A 13,778-nucleotide genomic window follows, 5' to 3' on the forward strand; every position below is an offset into this window, starting at 1 on the left:
GTAGGAACATTTCCTGTATACCCTTGGCAAAGGTTGTTGTTTCCTCACAATGAGGTATTTATTATTTACAAACTGATACACACGGTGTAGTTTGTTGTTTATTTCAATGCTTGACCATTGTTTTGTCTCAAAAAGAGAAGAATTGACTTGATGTTGACTTGGGTCATGACATATTGTTTATAGAAATATTGGCTGTGGAGCTGTATTTCCACCAGTCCTATTCAAAAGAGCTCTTCCCACTAATCATCGATTTGGTATTATAATAATTTTCTTTTTTTTTTTTTTTTTTTTTACACATTTTGCATTTCAAAGCAAAAAATAAAGTTTTTTGCATTAAAAGTATGTTTTGTTTGTCTTTGAATGCTCAAATATGGTTAGGTCTGTCAAATTGAGCCAGTTGTGAAGAAAAAACCAGAAAAATGTATCTGTGTGGGATGAAAGTACTTTTTAGTACTGGTTACTGATACATACTACCACTACTGTGTATTATCTTGTGTATTATCAAGAAAATATACTTAAGTACAAAACATTTGCAGTCAAATCAAGGTCAGGTTATGGTTCATTAATGTGTTTATTATATGTTGTTAGAATTATCAATTGATGTTTGTCGGTGACGTAAATACAGAAAAACCTAAAATATAAAGAAAACATCTACAAAAGAGAACGATAAATCTGTTTTAATCCAGTTGATCACTTACTGGGAGCGAGCCTCAGCTCAGTGATGACATCAGCAGCACATTAGCCTTTGTTGTTTAATTAATCTACACTCTAATCTTATTAGCTGCTGTTACCGTCCGGAGGTCAGATCCATTAACAGAACACTGACCACTAACAGCTATTTTACCAAGTCTGTGAATTGACTCATTCTCACTTAGTGACTTAGCAACAAAATGGATTTGAAAACATGGGGGCACACATTTATTTTCTACAGTAAACCAGTGCAAAGGCCAACATACAACCAGATCCAAGAGGGAACACTTGAAAGTGAATCATTAGTTACAACAGTCTACTTTATCTTTCAGTAAATAAGTGTGAGCTTAAATTAAGGTATTGCATGATTGTCCAATGAGATGACTGAAATCTTCCTGACCTAACCGTCAGAGAAGTCAAGTAATCAGCTTAATAAAATATCACATGAGCACACACACACCACACGCACAAAAGTTACATTATTGTCTGTAAAACCCACAAAACTGCAAACATGAAAACAGACTTCCACATTTCCCTCTTGAATAAGAAATAAACAACAATACAAAAAAAGTAAAAGTTGTGTATACGAAGCAAGAAAATAATGGATGGATACATTTTTGTAGTAAACCCATCACTTTCATCTTTCTTAAAAAGTACATCTTAGAACAAAAATACATTCTATGATTACATTTGGGATGTTATATTGTGTGCATGATTTTGACCCATTATTTCTCATGTGTCAAATTCGTAGTGGATGGAGGATTGAAATATAATAATTTTAATATTGAACTTGAAAACTGTATAACATAATTACATAAACATGTATAGAAATATAACTTGTTCGTTGTAGTTGTGATATTCTATCTATGATTACAGTCATCTTTCGGTACTTTCAACAAAACCGAGTAGGAGAAGCTTTTTCTTCCTTTTTAAGCCGAATGTTTGAAAATTTTAATATTTAATATTATATATAAATTATATAAACTTAATATTCAGATGACCATAAAGCATGACTTGAAAGACAATATTGCTATTAAAAGCACCTCTACATATTTTCTCTAAAAGTCTTAATCTTTTGTCCTTATTGCAGACCGTTAAGGTTTCAGGTTAAGAGGCTGTTACAGTTACTAGATCGGCTCTGCATCAGTTAAGACTTCCTCGGCGTAGTGCAGTGATATTGCAGTTTAAGGCCTCTCAGTGGGATATTCCATTCAAGCATAGATTGAGAGTAAGACTGAACATGAATGCTAACGCTACACCAATAAGGTGTTTCACTCCAAAATATAGATATAAAAAGTGAAAATAAACATTATTTAAAAAGGAGATGAGTGAGTGAGTGCCTACACTGAGCTTGTATAGGGAGCATCTTTCTCTGTGGTTACTCCTTTTCATCCCACAAACCACAGGTGCACTGTGCTGCCCTTGAACGTGCGTGTTTGTGTTTGAGAGTCTGTGTATCAGTGTCATGTTTCAGGACCAAACTCGGGGCTGTGCTCTTCTCTTGCTGCTGGGGTTCACTTGAGGAGACTCTGCAGCATGGCGGTGGCGTGCGTGGGGCGGGCCTGCTTGTTCTCAATGGCTTTCTTGAGGTACTGAATTCCATCACAGCGTTCCCAGATTTCTTCAAACTGCCTGGGCAGGATCTCAGCGCCCCTCTTCCTGGTCAGACCCGTCTCCTCTAGACTCAGTTCGCACATCTCCATGTCGTCTTTCCCTGAGTGGTGGACGTGTAGGGGCAGAAGTTTACTAAAAAGGACATGTACTTGTGCATATTGATCACAAACACTGGGTCATCCATTTACTAAACATTTACTCACTACACCTGCATATAAAGCAGGGCTAAAACAATTATTTGACTAATATCATCTCAAATGTAAAGGCTTTGACAATTTCTTTTGATTTATGTATCTTTATAAACTAATGTATATTTTAGGTTAGGGACAGTTTGTCAGACAAAACAAGTGATTGGAAGACTTCACCTACACCCACACCCACAGGCATTTATTTTTTTACTCTTTTCCGACATTTTATAGACTAAACCAGCGGTGTCTGAGGATTGGGAACCTCACAAGATGATTAAAGAGATACGAAAAGTATTTCTGTTACACAAAAGTATGTTTTATGTCAAATTATTTTCTCAAATTTTTCTGACTTTTGCATTTTTCTTGTCAATTACTAGATACTTTTCCAAAAATTCTTCAAATTAAACAATTTTAGGAGGGAAAGCCTTGTTTAGTTGTAACTGCTCGCAACTCTTTTCTGCACAATAGAAAAATCAATCACAGTTAAAAGTTCTCAGGGTAGTTCACAGGTAGATATTTCTTTGTTTTAAAAGGAGTCACGAGCCAAAAAGGTTAGGAACCACTGAACTAAACTGAATACTCCCACAAATAATGAGCATTTTAATCAATTATAAAAAATGATCATATGTTGCAGCCCTAATATAAAGCAATGCATTTATGGGATTCTTTGTTATCATATGATGCAAAAGCTGTTGACTCACCTGCAACCAACACAATAGGTTGCTTGTCTGGGTGAAGCTCCATCTGTCTGGCTATCCAGGGCCCATCGAAGTGGGCGTACCACCAGCCCTTCTTTTTATTCTGGGGGTCTTTGTACTGGTCGGCCGGCCGGATGAAAGGTATGCGGAAATATCGCTGCTGGCGGTTCATGGCCACTTCCTGATGCTGGGCTGTCATTGGAGGAGCGGGGTTCTGTTCCGCTGCAGTGGGATAGAGCGTGATCGTTAAAACATTTGATTTGTATTAAAAGTGGAGACTGTTATATCCGTTGTTAGGAGGAGTACAACAAAGCATCTGTCATTTGGTCTTAAAGAAATGTAACCCTATAATCATGTTTTTGCATGTGTTGCTAACACACTGAATGAGGCAGAAAACAAAGTATAAAGCTTTCAAAACATATGGGATCAAAGAGGACCCAGGAAATGCCCAAGTAAACATCACATGGAAAGGCCAGGTAAAGCAGCTTTTAGCCTCTTATGAAATGGCCTCGATAAGACCCGTGCTCCATCAGCAGAGGCCAAGAACAGGATCCAAATATAATACAAACAAAGCACAGCCAGTATGGCTTTCAGGAGCTATCATATCAAAAGAGAAAGGCGAGTAAATATAGTGAAAGTAGAAGAAACATTTTCCCATTCCCCATCAAACTTAATGTTTGTTTTTAAGATGAAAAAGAAGGAAAATGCAGAGCACCAGTAAGCTCTCAAGCAGCTAAATTACATGTATTTGTGTGTGTTTGTGGCACAGCCCCATGCTTGGTTGAGTTGAGAATGAAATGAACAAAGCAGTGGGCTGTCACACTAGCAGCCGCTGAACCTGACAAGGCATGGCTGGCAGTTATTTGCTAATTAGAACAAATATTTCTGACAGAGCCAGACGGAAGGTGGCTGCATTTTTAGGCCCTGGCGTTTCATCGGCTAATTGAATGTTAGGAAACACAGGCAGGTTATTTTTGTGCAGGTAATTAATTCCTGCCAATGACAGTGAGAGGCGAAAGTGGAGAAACGAAACACTTGTCACCTATAACTTAATGCGCCTGGGTTGAGGTATGCATGTGTGAAATGTTCATTATGTTTATTTGCCGTATTTGTGAATTTACAGATGTGTGCTCATATCTGTGAAGTATTAATGAAAGTAATTTAGAGCAAGAGGAGAAGATACAAGAAATAATATCTCTACTAACCATAGTCGGTGATAGATTTAGGAGCCCTCTGATCACTTCCATCATCATTACGTTTCTTGTTCTTGGACTTCCATGCATGATAGACCTTCAGACGACGGTGGAACTCCTCTCTGCAGGCTGCCAGCAGCTCAATGTCTGTCCACACAACAGGGCACCAGTGAGTAAACAAATGCAGCAAGCAAAGACTGGTGGCAACATGGTGAAATACTAAGTTAGACATGGAACATACAAGTGTGACTTCCATCCCAAGTATTATATCAGTGACAACAGATGACAATTAGCCTGTTCAGCTAAGCCTGGCTCATTTAGAGTTACTTACAGAGTCCTCAAATGTAGACTCAATCGTTTTAAAAACTCATTTGTGCCTTTCTTCACCATCCTTCTGATACAGACCCAAAAATAGTAAAATGTTTAAAAATGTCTGTTTGATGTTTGATTGATTAAATGTACGTAGCATCACAGAGCCCAAAAAGAATTTCCCATGGGGACAATGAAGTATATCGTATTGTATCGTATCGTACTTTGCTGTTGATTAATAAGCATTGCCTCAGCCAAATAAACAAATAAATTAAATTAAACAAAGTCTTCACTTTCATCCTGTATTGACTGGTATCAAGAGATTTTCTACAAGTTCAATTTCTGGAAGTAAAATGTGATAGTCCGAGCTTAAAATGAACAATTCCATATGCATCAAGAGAAATTGTATTTTCCCCCCATCTATTAAATGTGTTGAAGGGCTACTTGATTTTGCATTGAACTTTCATACATTTCTGTGACTTGAAAGAGACAGATCAAAAAAATCATCGGAATTGAAGCATCAGAAGCATCTAAACTGTATCTTGTATGGGGGTCAAGTTTCCAAAAGCATGGATGCTACATTTCCCATAATACCGGATTGCAGCTTTCAATAGAACCTTCCTACTTCGTAAATACGCATCCTGATGACTTTTGAAAGCTCCCTCAATTAAGCCAAATATTACTATTTTCACAAGCTGAGTAGTACTTCTTAGTGACGTGTAAACTGAACTTTATGTATAATATTGGTGGAGTGACCCCTTAATAATATATTTCTAATTGTTTGTAATTGTTTCAAACTTTCAACAAATATTTAAGACATGTCTATCATCAGGATGAAGTATAACAGTGGACAGCTTGAAATATACAACTGTTCTTTTCAGAAAACAGGATTTTCTGAACCACCTGTTTGCTCATTGATGGGTTAAAGCAATTGTTCTATGTTTTGAAAAACACGCTTATTGGCTTTCTTTTTGAGAGTTTGGTAAGAAGCTCGATACCACTCTCATGTTTATCCATTTGATATTAAGCTGGACTCAGAGAGCCCAGCAGAGATTAAACAACAAGATAACAAGATACGTGTTAATTAATGAGCTTGTAGCTGGTAGACGGATTTTCTTACCTTTAGACAGAGCCCTGTTTTCACTCTTTATGCTAAGCTAAGCTAACCGGCCGTTGGCTATAGCCTTATATTGAATGGACGGATATGAGAGTGGTATCAATCTTCCCATCTAACTCTCTGTGAAACCTATTTTAAAAGGATTGTAATATTGTTTATAATATCTGATGTTGTGGTGACTTGGAAGTCACTGTGAAGTGATGGATTGTGTATAAAGAAACTGGAAACAACCCAATATACCACTCTAATCAAGGCAAAATAGCTGAAAACATTTAGGGAATAAAGCAAAATATATTGGAGACAAGATGTGCAACATGTTTAACTTTGATGAGCATGTACTTAAACTTAAAACGTAAAGTATAATGAGGAGTTACGGGGCACACACTGTGTTTTCGTCCCTATGATGACACACATCATACAGTCCTTTTAGTGAACAAAAGTTTTGGCTTCAAACACAGATTTTTGGTATCACCACTAGTACCACCAAAGTACATTGGTTCCACAAATTAGCCAGATGTCCTTGGAATCCCACAGGGGATATCAGAGTCCCTAACACTGATCAGAGTACTGTATACAGTGTAAATTACAAAGGCATCGACAAGTGTGCCAGCAGAGGAGAGGGTTGGCTGGGAATGACTAGGAAGGGCAGAAGTCTGCCATCCTCCATAATGGTGATAATTTCCTCTCTCCACCACTAAAACGCATGAGATGAGCCGGAGCAGCTGTGGGAACATCCTCAGATCGGTCTTTTGAATTTTCAGGCAAGACATCTTATGTCCACACTGTGTACAGCTGCAGCTTCAGCTTTTTAAACATTCACTCTGGCTACTCAAAAAATGACGGAGAAAAAAATGCTACAGAGTGCAAATGGAAAACATGCATGGCGATGGTGCTACATGTTTTTGGTTAACAAAATTGCCAGAACATGAGCTGCTGCTGAATTATAAAATGTAAATACACTTTGAATGAAGGAGGGAAAAGAGCTGGATTATGCATTTCACAAAGAGCTCTTCCACCTTGATCTGTCTGTAAAGGCTGGGTCTGTGCACACACACACACACACACAGGTTAGTTGATCATGGTGGCATCAAGCTGAACTTGGGTGTGTTCGGGATTTCTCACCACAGGAAGTGTTGATGACATCTCGCAGTTCAGCATACTTCCACTTGCTGAGGTCATACTTCTTCACACCAGCAGCGGCTTTGGTTGCCTGTACCAGAGGACCCCTGTAGCACGGAACAGACGCACGTGGGTGTGTGTGACAGAGAAAAAAGACAAAGTAGGTGAGTGCAGACAGGTGAGAGTGTGACAAGGTGGGTGTAACAGAGATTAAGGCCTTGAGGTTTCTTATTTTTCAACACTGAATATGATTCAAGTTTCACAATCAGAGAGGTGTTAATTTCTAAAAGAACAGGAGAAACAGCACCTTACTTGAAAACAAAACCCAGCATTTACACAGTAAACAACTGGCAGTGAAGCAACATTTTATGTGTAATTATACTGGATGTCATCATTTCCAAGCATAGTGTTATGTAGAATTTCTATGACAGACAAAATTCATAAATATTAAAAGGAAAACAGGATTTATTAAGTATACCGCCTTGAGTGAGAAATTAAAACAGATGCCTCACTTCTTTCAAGCCCTCCTCATTGTCTCAGCCGATTAGATCCACATTATAGGCCGCTCAGCATGGGAGCTGAAGAGCAGTTTGTCCATATCCTTACAGCCCACTGTTTCAACTCCCCTTGAAATGATGCAAAGCTCTTCTAATGTTACAACTTGCCAGATGCCAGTTTACATCTGATGGCTTTTGTAGTGTTTTCCCCCTTGGCTTATTTTAACAGGAATGAGAGATGACGAAAAATAAAGGTGAATTAATGCACTTTAATATACAGTGAGGAAAATAAGTATTTGAACACCCTGCTATTTTGCAAGTTCTCCCACTTAGAAATCATGGAGGGGTCTGAAATTGTCATCATAGGTGCATGTCCACTGTGAGAGACATAATCTAAAAAAAAAAAAATCCTGAAATCACAATGTATGATTTTTTAACTATTTATTTGTATGATACAGCTGGCTAATACCCTAAAGGGTGCCCTCTTTGCTTGCGCGCTCCCGGGTACATTATCAAATCCGGGTTTGTTATTTTCCAAACTACAATGTAAACAAAAATGGCACATTCTCATATCCAACCTTCCATGGTCTAGTCAGACCCCTCCATGATTTCTAAGTGGGAGAACTTGCAAAATAGCAGGGTGTTCAAATACTTATTTTCCTCACTGTATAGATCAAACTGATGGCACAGAGTTTCAGCTACTTAAATGAATGCTGCAGCAAGTCTGAGCTCATGTCAGCCATGTCTCCAGCTTCCCTGCTGAGTTGAGGCTGCTAATTCAATAATACGAAGGATTTAGCTCCTCTATTTGGAATAGCTGCTAATATATCAGAGTAGAGTACTGATCTATGAATCATTAGCCAGATTAGATTACCATAACTATTTGTAATTCATACTGACTGGAACGATGAATGTGATGAACCAGGGCTGAGGCTTTACTTTTGCTGCTTCAAGGGGAAAAAAAAGGAAGCGAAGCAATGGCCAGGCTCTGCTTTTGGCAGTATAGTGAATAGGAAATGGATGGTTGTAAAAAGACGGAGGTGGTGCTCTAGCTACTTCGCCAGCAATCTTAGCCAGTGTGTATACTTCTACTGCACACATGCTTTCATCTGCTTAATCTCTGTGGGGGCACATGTAAGACACGTGGCCTGTGGAGCTTCTTTCTTGCAACAGAGCTGCTTTTGGTTTCCAGGGATCAGCTGACTCACAGGGATTGTAGGAGACATGCAACCCTGGATGCCTGAGTCGATATGGACAAGATTACAGGCTATTGGATCAAATGTAAATTTGTGCTCACTGGACTTGAAGATAAGGCCCATGCAGGCTTTGAGAGAACTTACCCTGGCTTTAAACACAAATTTGGGTTGTGGAAAATGTAGAGTTTAAATTAAAGATATGATAATCAAACCTATTGGGTTGTGAAACCAGTTTCAGTGGATGTAGCTAATGGTGACGAGGTAGCTGCACCAAGCAGAGGCGTCCTGATGTAACCTCTGTGGATGTGGATTTTCTTGCTGTCCAGCATTATCGAACATGGAAGGTTGGATATGAGAATGTGCCATTTTTGTTTACATTGTAGTTTGGAAAATAACAAACCCGGATTTGATAATGTACCCGGGAGCGCGCAAGCAAAGATGGCACCCTTTAGGGTATTAGCCAAATAGAAGACAGAAGGCTTTTGGGGAGGAGTGGGCTTAAAAGAGAGAGGAGCATCTACAGCTTGTTTCAGACAGAGGCTGAAATGAGGGCCTGCATGAAGGGCCAGTATAAGATATATAATATCTAATATTTATTTGAACTTTGACTCATGCAAAGCTACCATACAGGAGTCACACAACCACAATACAGGGCTGGAAATGCAGTATAATTGGTCACTCTTAAACACTGTTCAATGGCTGTGTCTGAAATTACTCCCTAATCACTGAATAGGATGTCTGAACTAATGAGTGTCTATTATATAGGGAATAGTGAATGAGTGGACAAGGGAGTGATTTCAAACACAGCTAGTGTGCAAGGTATGTGAAACTGCAGGTAACCATGGAAACTACGTATTATGTTCCTGTACATAACCTACAATGGCGTCACCTCACTCATGACACAAACATGTGGTTTCCAACCTACAAGAAGTAAAGGAAAACCCACAAGGAGTCCCAAGATATATCTGATAGCTCAACAGATGATTAAAAGGATAAACAAAACATGTATATTAAAGAAATAAATCTATTATTATGTTTATTTTTGTCTGTTTTTGTTTTATTCTTGTGAAATACTTTCACCTCTTCAGGCCTCTAAAAGTCCATTATGAGAAGTAAAAACTTTACTATGCAGGTCCACATTGAGGCCATAACATTACTTTGTGCTTTCTCATCCCGGTCCTTCTGGCACTTTTTGCAGGTATTTCTGCCTCCGGAGCTGTGGAGTCCGGATTAGATTTTGATTGCCCCGTTGTTCATGCTCAACAACCGCAACCACAATTATTATTTATAGTCTTGTTACTATTATTGTTATTGCTATCATTGTCATTATTAATATCAGTAATTTAATCAATATTATTAACACTGACATTACCATAATTTTAAATCTTTTTAAAAACTTTCATAGTGCTACTGTGTGTTCTCAATGAAGCATTATTTTCCTTTTTGTCAGTTATTTTCTCCTTGTCTTGCATACACTTGCACAAGACTAGTGTTGAGCTAACTCAACACTAGTGGATAAATATAGTACAATCCAGACTAACAACGAAAGGTGACAGAGCATTTGCTGTCAGTGGCCCGAGGAATGACCTGCCTGAGGAAATTAGGCTGGCGGGGTCTGCTTCTTCTTTTAAGTCTCTTTTAAAAACTTATTTTAACCAGAAAGCATATCCTGATTTTATCTGAGCGGCCAGTAATTTTAATATTGTTGCCTGTCATTCTGTATTTTACCCTTATGTATCTTAGTCCTCATTGTTCGTTTTCTTTGTATTTTATGTGTGCTTTGTTGTGAAGCACTTTGTACACTGTTTTGATATGTGCTATATAAATAAAGATTATTATTAATACAATTTATACCATTTGTACCATTATAAATATTGTAGATAGCATATTTTAATGGTATGAAAGAAAAGTGTGAGTTGCCAGGAAATAAATATTGGCTATCTTCACTAATAGCTAAGACTCTAAGCACCTGGTACTTAAAGGCAGCTGATATCATTAATAAGATTTAAGCTAGATGTACAGTAAAGTAGGTGAGTTAAGATGTAATGTGTCATAAAATATACATGTATCCAGAGGACACAAATACTGAACAAATTTAGAAAAACTACATTTTTGAGTCATGGGAAGCACATATTATAGTCAAGCTCATGAGCTTTTGCTGTCCACCAGCACTAAAAAGGACAGACAAGCTTTAACCACCACAGACTCATACGGCGCCAATTAAGATCACGGTAACAAAACAGTCACATACTGCACATTCTGATCGACCTCTCATTTACGATTAGGTGTCCCATCTTCAATTCTGAGTAACCTGTGATCACACATAATTATCCTCTAAATGGCTTATCTTGATGATTCATGCCACATACACATACTACATTTGACTGGTGATTTCTTAAAGTCAAAGGCGTTTTCTGTTGGCTTGGCATTGCTGATATTATCCTGCATCTATATTAGGTTCTGAGATATTTAGAACTATGACAGAGATTAAGACAGACAGTGAGGAGGTGAGTGACTGATTACTGTTGGTGTTAGCTACACAGGGCAGTAATAGAAACCTAAGCTGATATCTTACATGGCTCTGGCTGAGGATGAAGAGATAGGAAGATCTGAAAAAGACTCATCACTGAGAGAAACACAGCAACAGGAAATATGCAGTTACACATGCATGCTGAGGTTATTGTTCACACTGCTTATTCACTGTGCACTGCATAGTATACTGCACAAAAGCCATATATAATGGAAAGGTGTGCATTGCAGTCACATATACAATACCTGCGCAGGCTTGCATCCAACTGCCCCTCCTCAGTGATGAGCTCCGCTTCATTTTGAGCAATTCTCATGGCTAACTCCCTGTCTCTTCTCTCCTGCTCCAGCATGGTGGCATGCTGGACCTGCTCCTCACGCTTCAGAGCCAGCTCAAACTCCAGCTCTGCCTGTAAACACAAACACACAACACTTCATAAATAATCTACATAAACCTAGCTCTTGTCCAAATACTAAGGCTGCCCTTTGTGCCAGACAATCTGCTGTGTGCCCAAGCCCGATTAGACCCATTAATCCAGATTGAAGGGCTGCTAATAAAGCTTTCAATTCATTTGTCTAGACACAGACAACAGAAATACATTCAACATCAATCAGTAGGGAAACTGTTTATAGACTTGACCCAGATTCATATATATATATACACACACACACACACACACACACACATCCAGGTTTGCCTGTTGATATGGTTGTCATGATAAATTCTGTACTATATCATGTACATTTACATGGTATACATGGTGTACAGCTTCAGTCAGTCAGTCGGACAGGCAGGCAAACAGTTACAGAAGTTGCAGAATTGTTCATGTTCACAAATATTCATTACACTATTGTGAATGATATCGAAACATATCGAAAGTCTTCAACTGAGTTGTGCAGAGTGTCAACTGCAGAGTTGAGGACATTTTAAAGGGAGCAGGATACAATGCTATATTAACCTTTGACACAGCAGAAAATAGCAAAGAAATCACAAGTCACAGCAGACACCCAAAAAAGTGTACTGCTGCAGCTTTCAGAGCAGTGGGTAAACAAACTTTGTTGAGAGCCTCCTGAGACATGTGGCTTATGACAGCCTGGTGTCAACGGTCTCGCAACCAGAAAGAAAAAAAATGACTGGTCTTGGGTGAATAAAAAAGGGCGTTAGATGTACAGAAGGTGGGATGTATGTGTAACAGATGGACGAAGTGATGGTTAGGAAAGGTGACACATAATAGCAAAACAGAGGAGGAGCAGGTGTATGTAGTGATCAGGCCAGAGGAGAAAAGTGAAGTGAAAGAAATAGCAATGAAACTAAAAAGTGAGACATTTAAATGTGAGAGAAAGAGACGGATAACGGGGACAAAGTGTAGATGAGAGTAATAAAACACAGGAGAGCACACAGAAGGATAAAGTAGAGAGAGAAACTCGGCAAGAAGTGGAATGATCAATCAGGACCCTGTGGACAACCCTCTGGGAATCTGACCAATGTCATGACACAACTGTTGCTGTGGGAGACCAAAGAGCTAATGGATGTTTCACTCAGAGGGGAGAGCAGGCAGACACTGAGCCATACCGGTGGTTTTTTTTTTACCCTGCCAATTAAATACAACACACATACTTTACACTACATCCTCGGAAGCCTTGGGATTCATTTGTAAGGTCAGCCTCGTATTGTACGAAAATCAACCTCAAGAGACATGAAATTAGTTGTTACTGGTATGCTGCTTAAAGTAGGGACTGTTTTGAAAGCACTCTCGTGGTTTAAAATGTAAAACGTACAGTCAGCGTTTGCTCATTGTATGACCCCTAGCTTCTAAATGTAATGCTTTTCAGCAAATTATTTTGAGTCTCACATGTCGGAGCCTCCTTTAAAGCCCCACTCCAACTGCTTTGTTTGTTGCCATTTAGTCTGCAACAAATGGTTATATTTTTTTTCACTGTCAGTTAACATGCAGATTATTTTCTCGAATAATCAAAATCAATTAACCTTTTGATTTATAAAAAGAAAATGCACATCAAACAACTGATGAGTTGTATGTGGGTTCAACAGTGTCCAAAACCTAAAGAGATTCAGACAAAACAAGCAAGTGTTCTAGAAGCTGGAGAAAGGGAAATGTTTTTCAAACCATTAAATCAATTTTCAAAATTGTTACAGATTACCCTTCTATTGATTTACTAATCCATTATTGACTAGTTGTTTTAGCTTAATGGCCATTATGTACACAATCACAAACTCTACAAAACACTTTGACATAAATATTTCATAAATTGACTGACTTATTTCCAATCCAGTCCCTATCCACTTAAAATAGGTTTCTGCTGTAAACTTAGTACATCGTTCAGTTTATTTTATGGGTTTAACCTGGAAATAGGGGGAGAAACCATAATAATTTAATGACAGTGTTCAGTTTTCACATTATACTCTACAAATTGACCGTGTGAAGATCCTGCTCAGTCTAGGAAACCATCTTGCTTAAATGTGATTATAATGGCAGGGTATGAGCACTGCAGGGGTATAGGGGTCAGTTACCTCACTGCGTGTAAACATGAAGCTCAGAAAGAGACTGCAGGGAGCCATGAGTTCATGAACATGTGCACCTAAAATAAATTAAATCTAACACCAGGAAAAAG

At 38.5% G+C, this 13,778-nt stretch overlaps 1 protein-coding gene across 4 annotated transcripts in view; it reads right to left on the reverse strand.

Annotated features, from left to right (window-relative positions):
- Window positions 1-557: 557 nt before the first annotated feature.
- myo6b (myosin VIb) overlaps window positions 558-13,778 on the reverse strand; it is a 54,769-nt gene continuing 41,548 nt past the window's right edge. For 3 of the 4 annotated variants that reach the window (XM_038728835.1, XM_038728834.1, XM_038728837.1), the window contains 5 exons: window positions 11,397-11,557; window positions 6,932-7,035; window positions 4,396-4,530; window positions 3,194-3,412; window positions 2,205-2,404 (listed from right to left, as the gene is read on the reverse strand). In XM_038728835.1, coding sequence (XP_038584763.1) covers window positions 2,205-2,404; window positions 3,194-3,412; window positions 4,396-4,530; window positions 6,932-7,035; window positions 11,397-11,557 — 819 coding nt within the window. Of the gene's footprint in view, window positions 2,405-3,193; window positions 3,413-4,395; window positions 4,531-6,931; window positions 7,036-11,396; window positions 11,558-13,778 lie in introns of all 4 variants that reach the window. The other variant, XM_038728836.1, reaches the window with a different exon arrangement.

Source organism: Micropterus salmoides, unplaced genomic scaffold (genome assembly GCF_014851395.1).
Source record: "Micropterus salmoides isolate LMB-PRFRI ecotype aquatic unplaced genomic scaffold, ASM1485139v1 Ms_hic_scaffold_19, whole genome shotgun sequence".
NCBI lineage: Eukaryota > Metazoa > Chordata > Actinopteri > Centrarchiformes > Centrarchidae > Micropterus > Micropterus salmoides.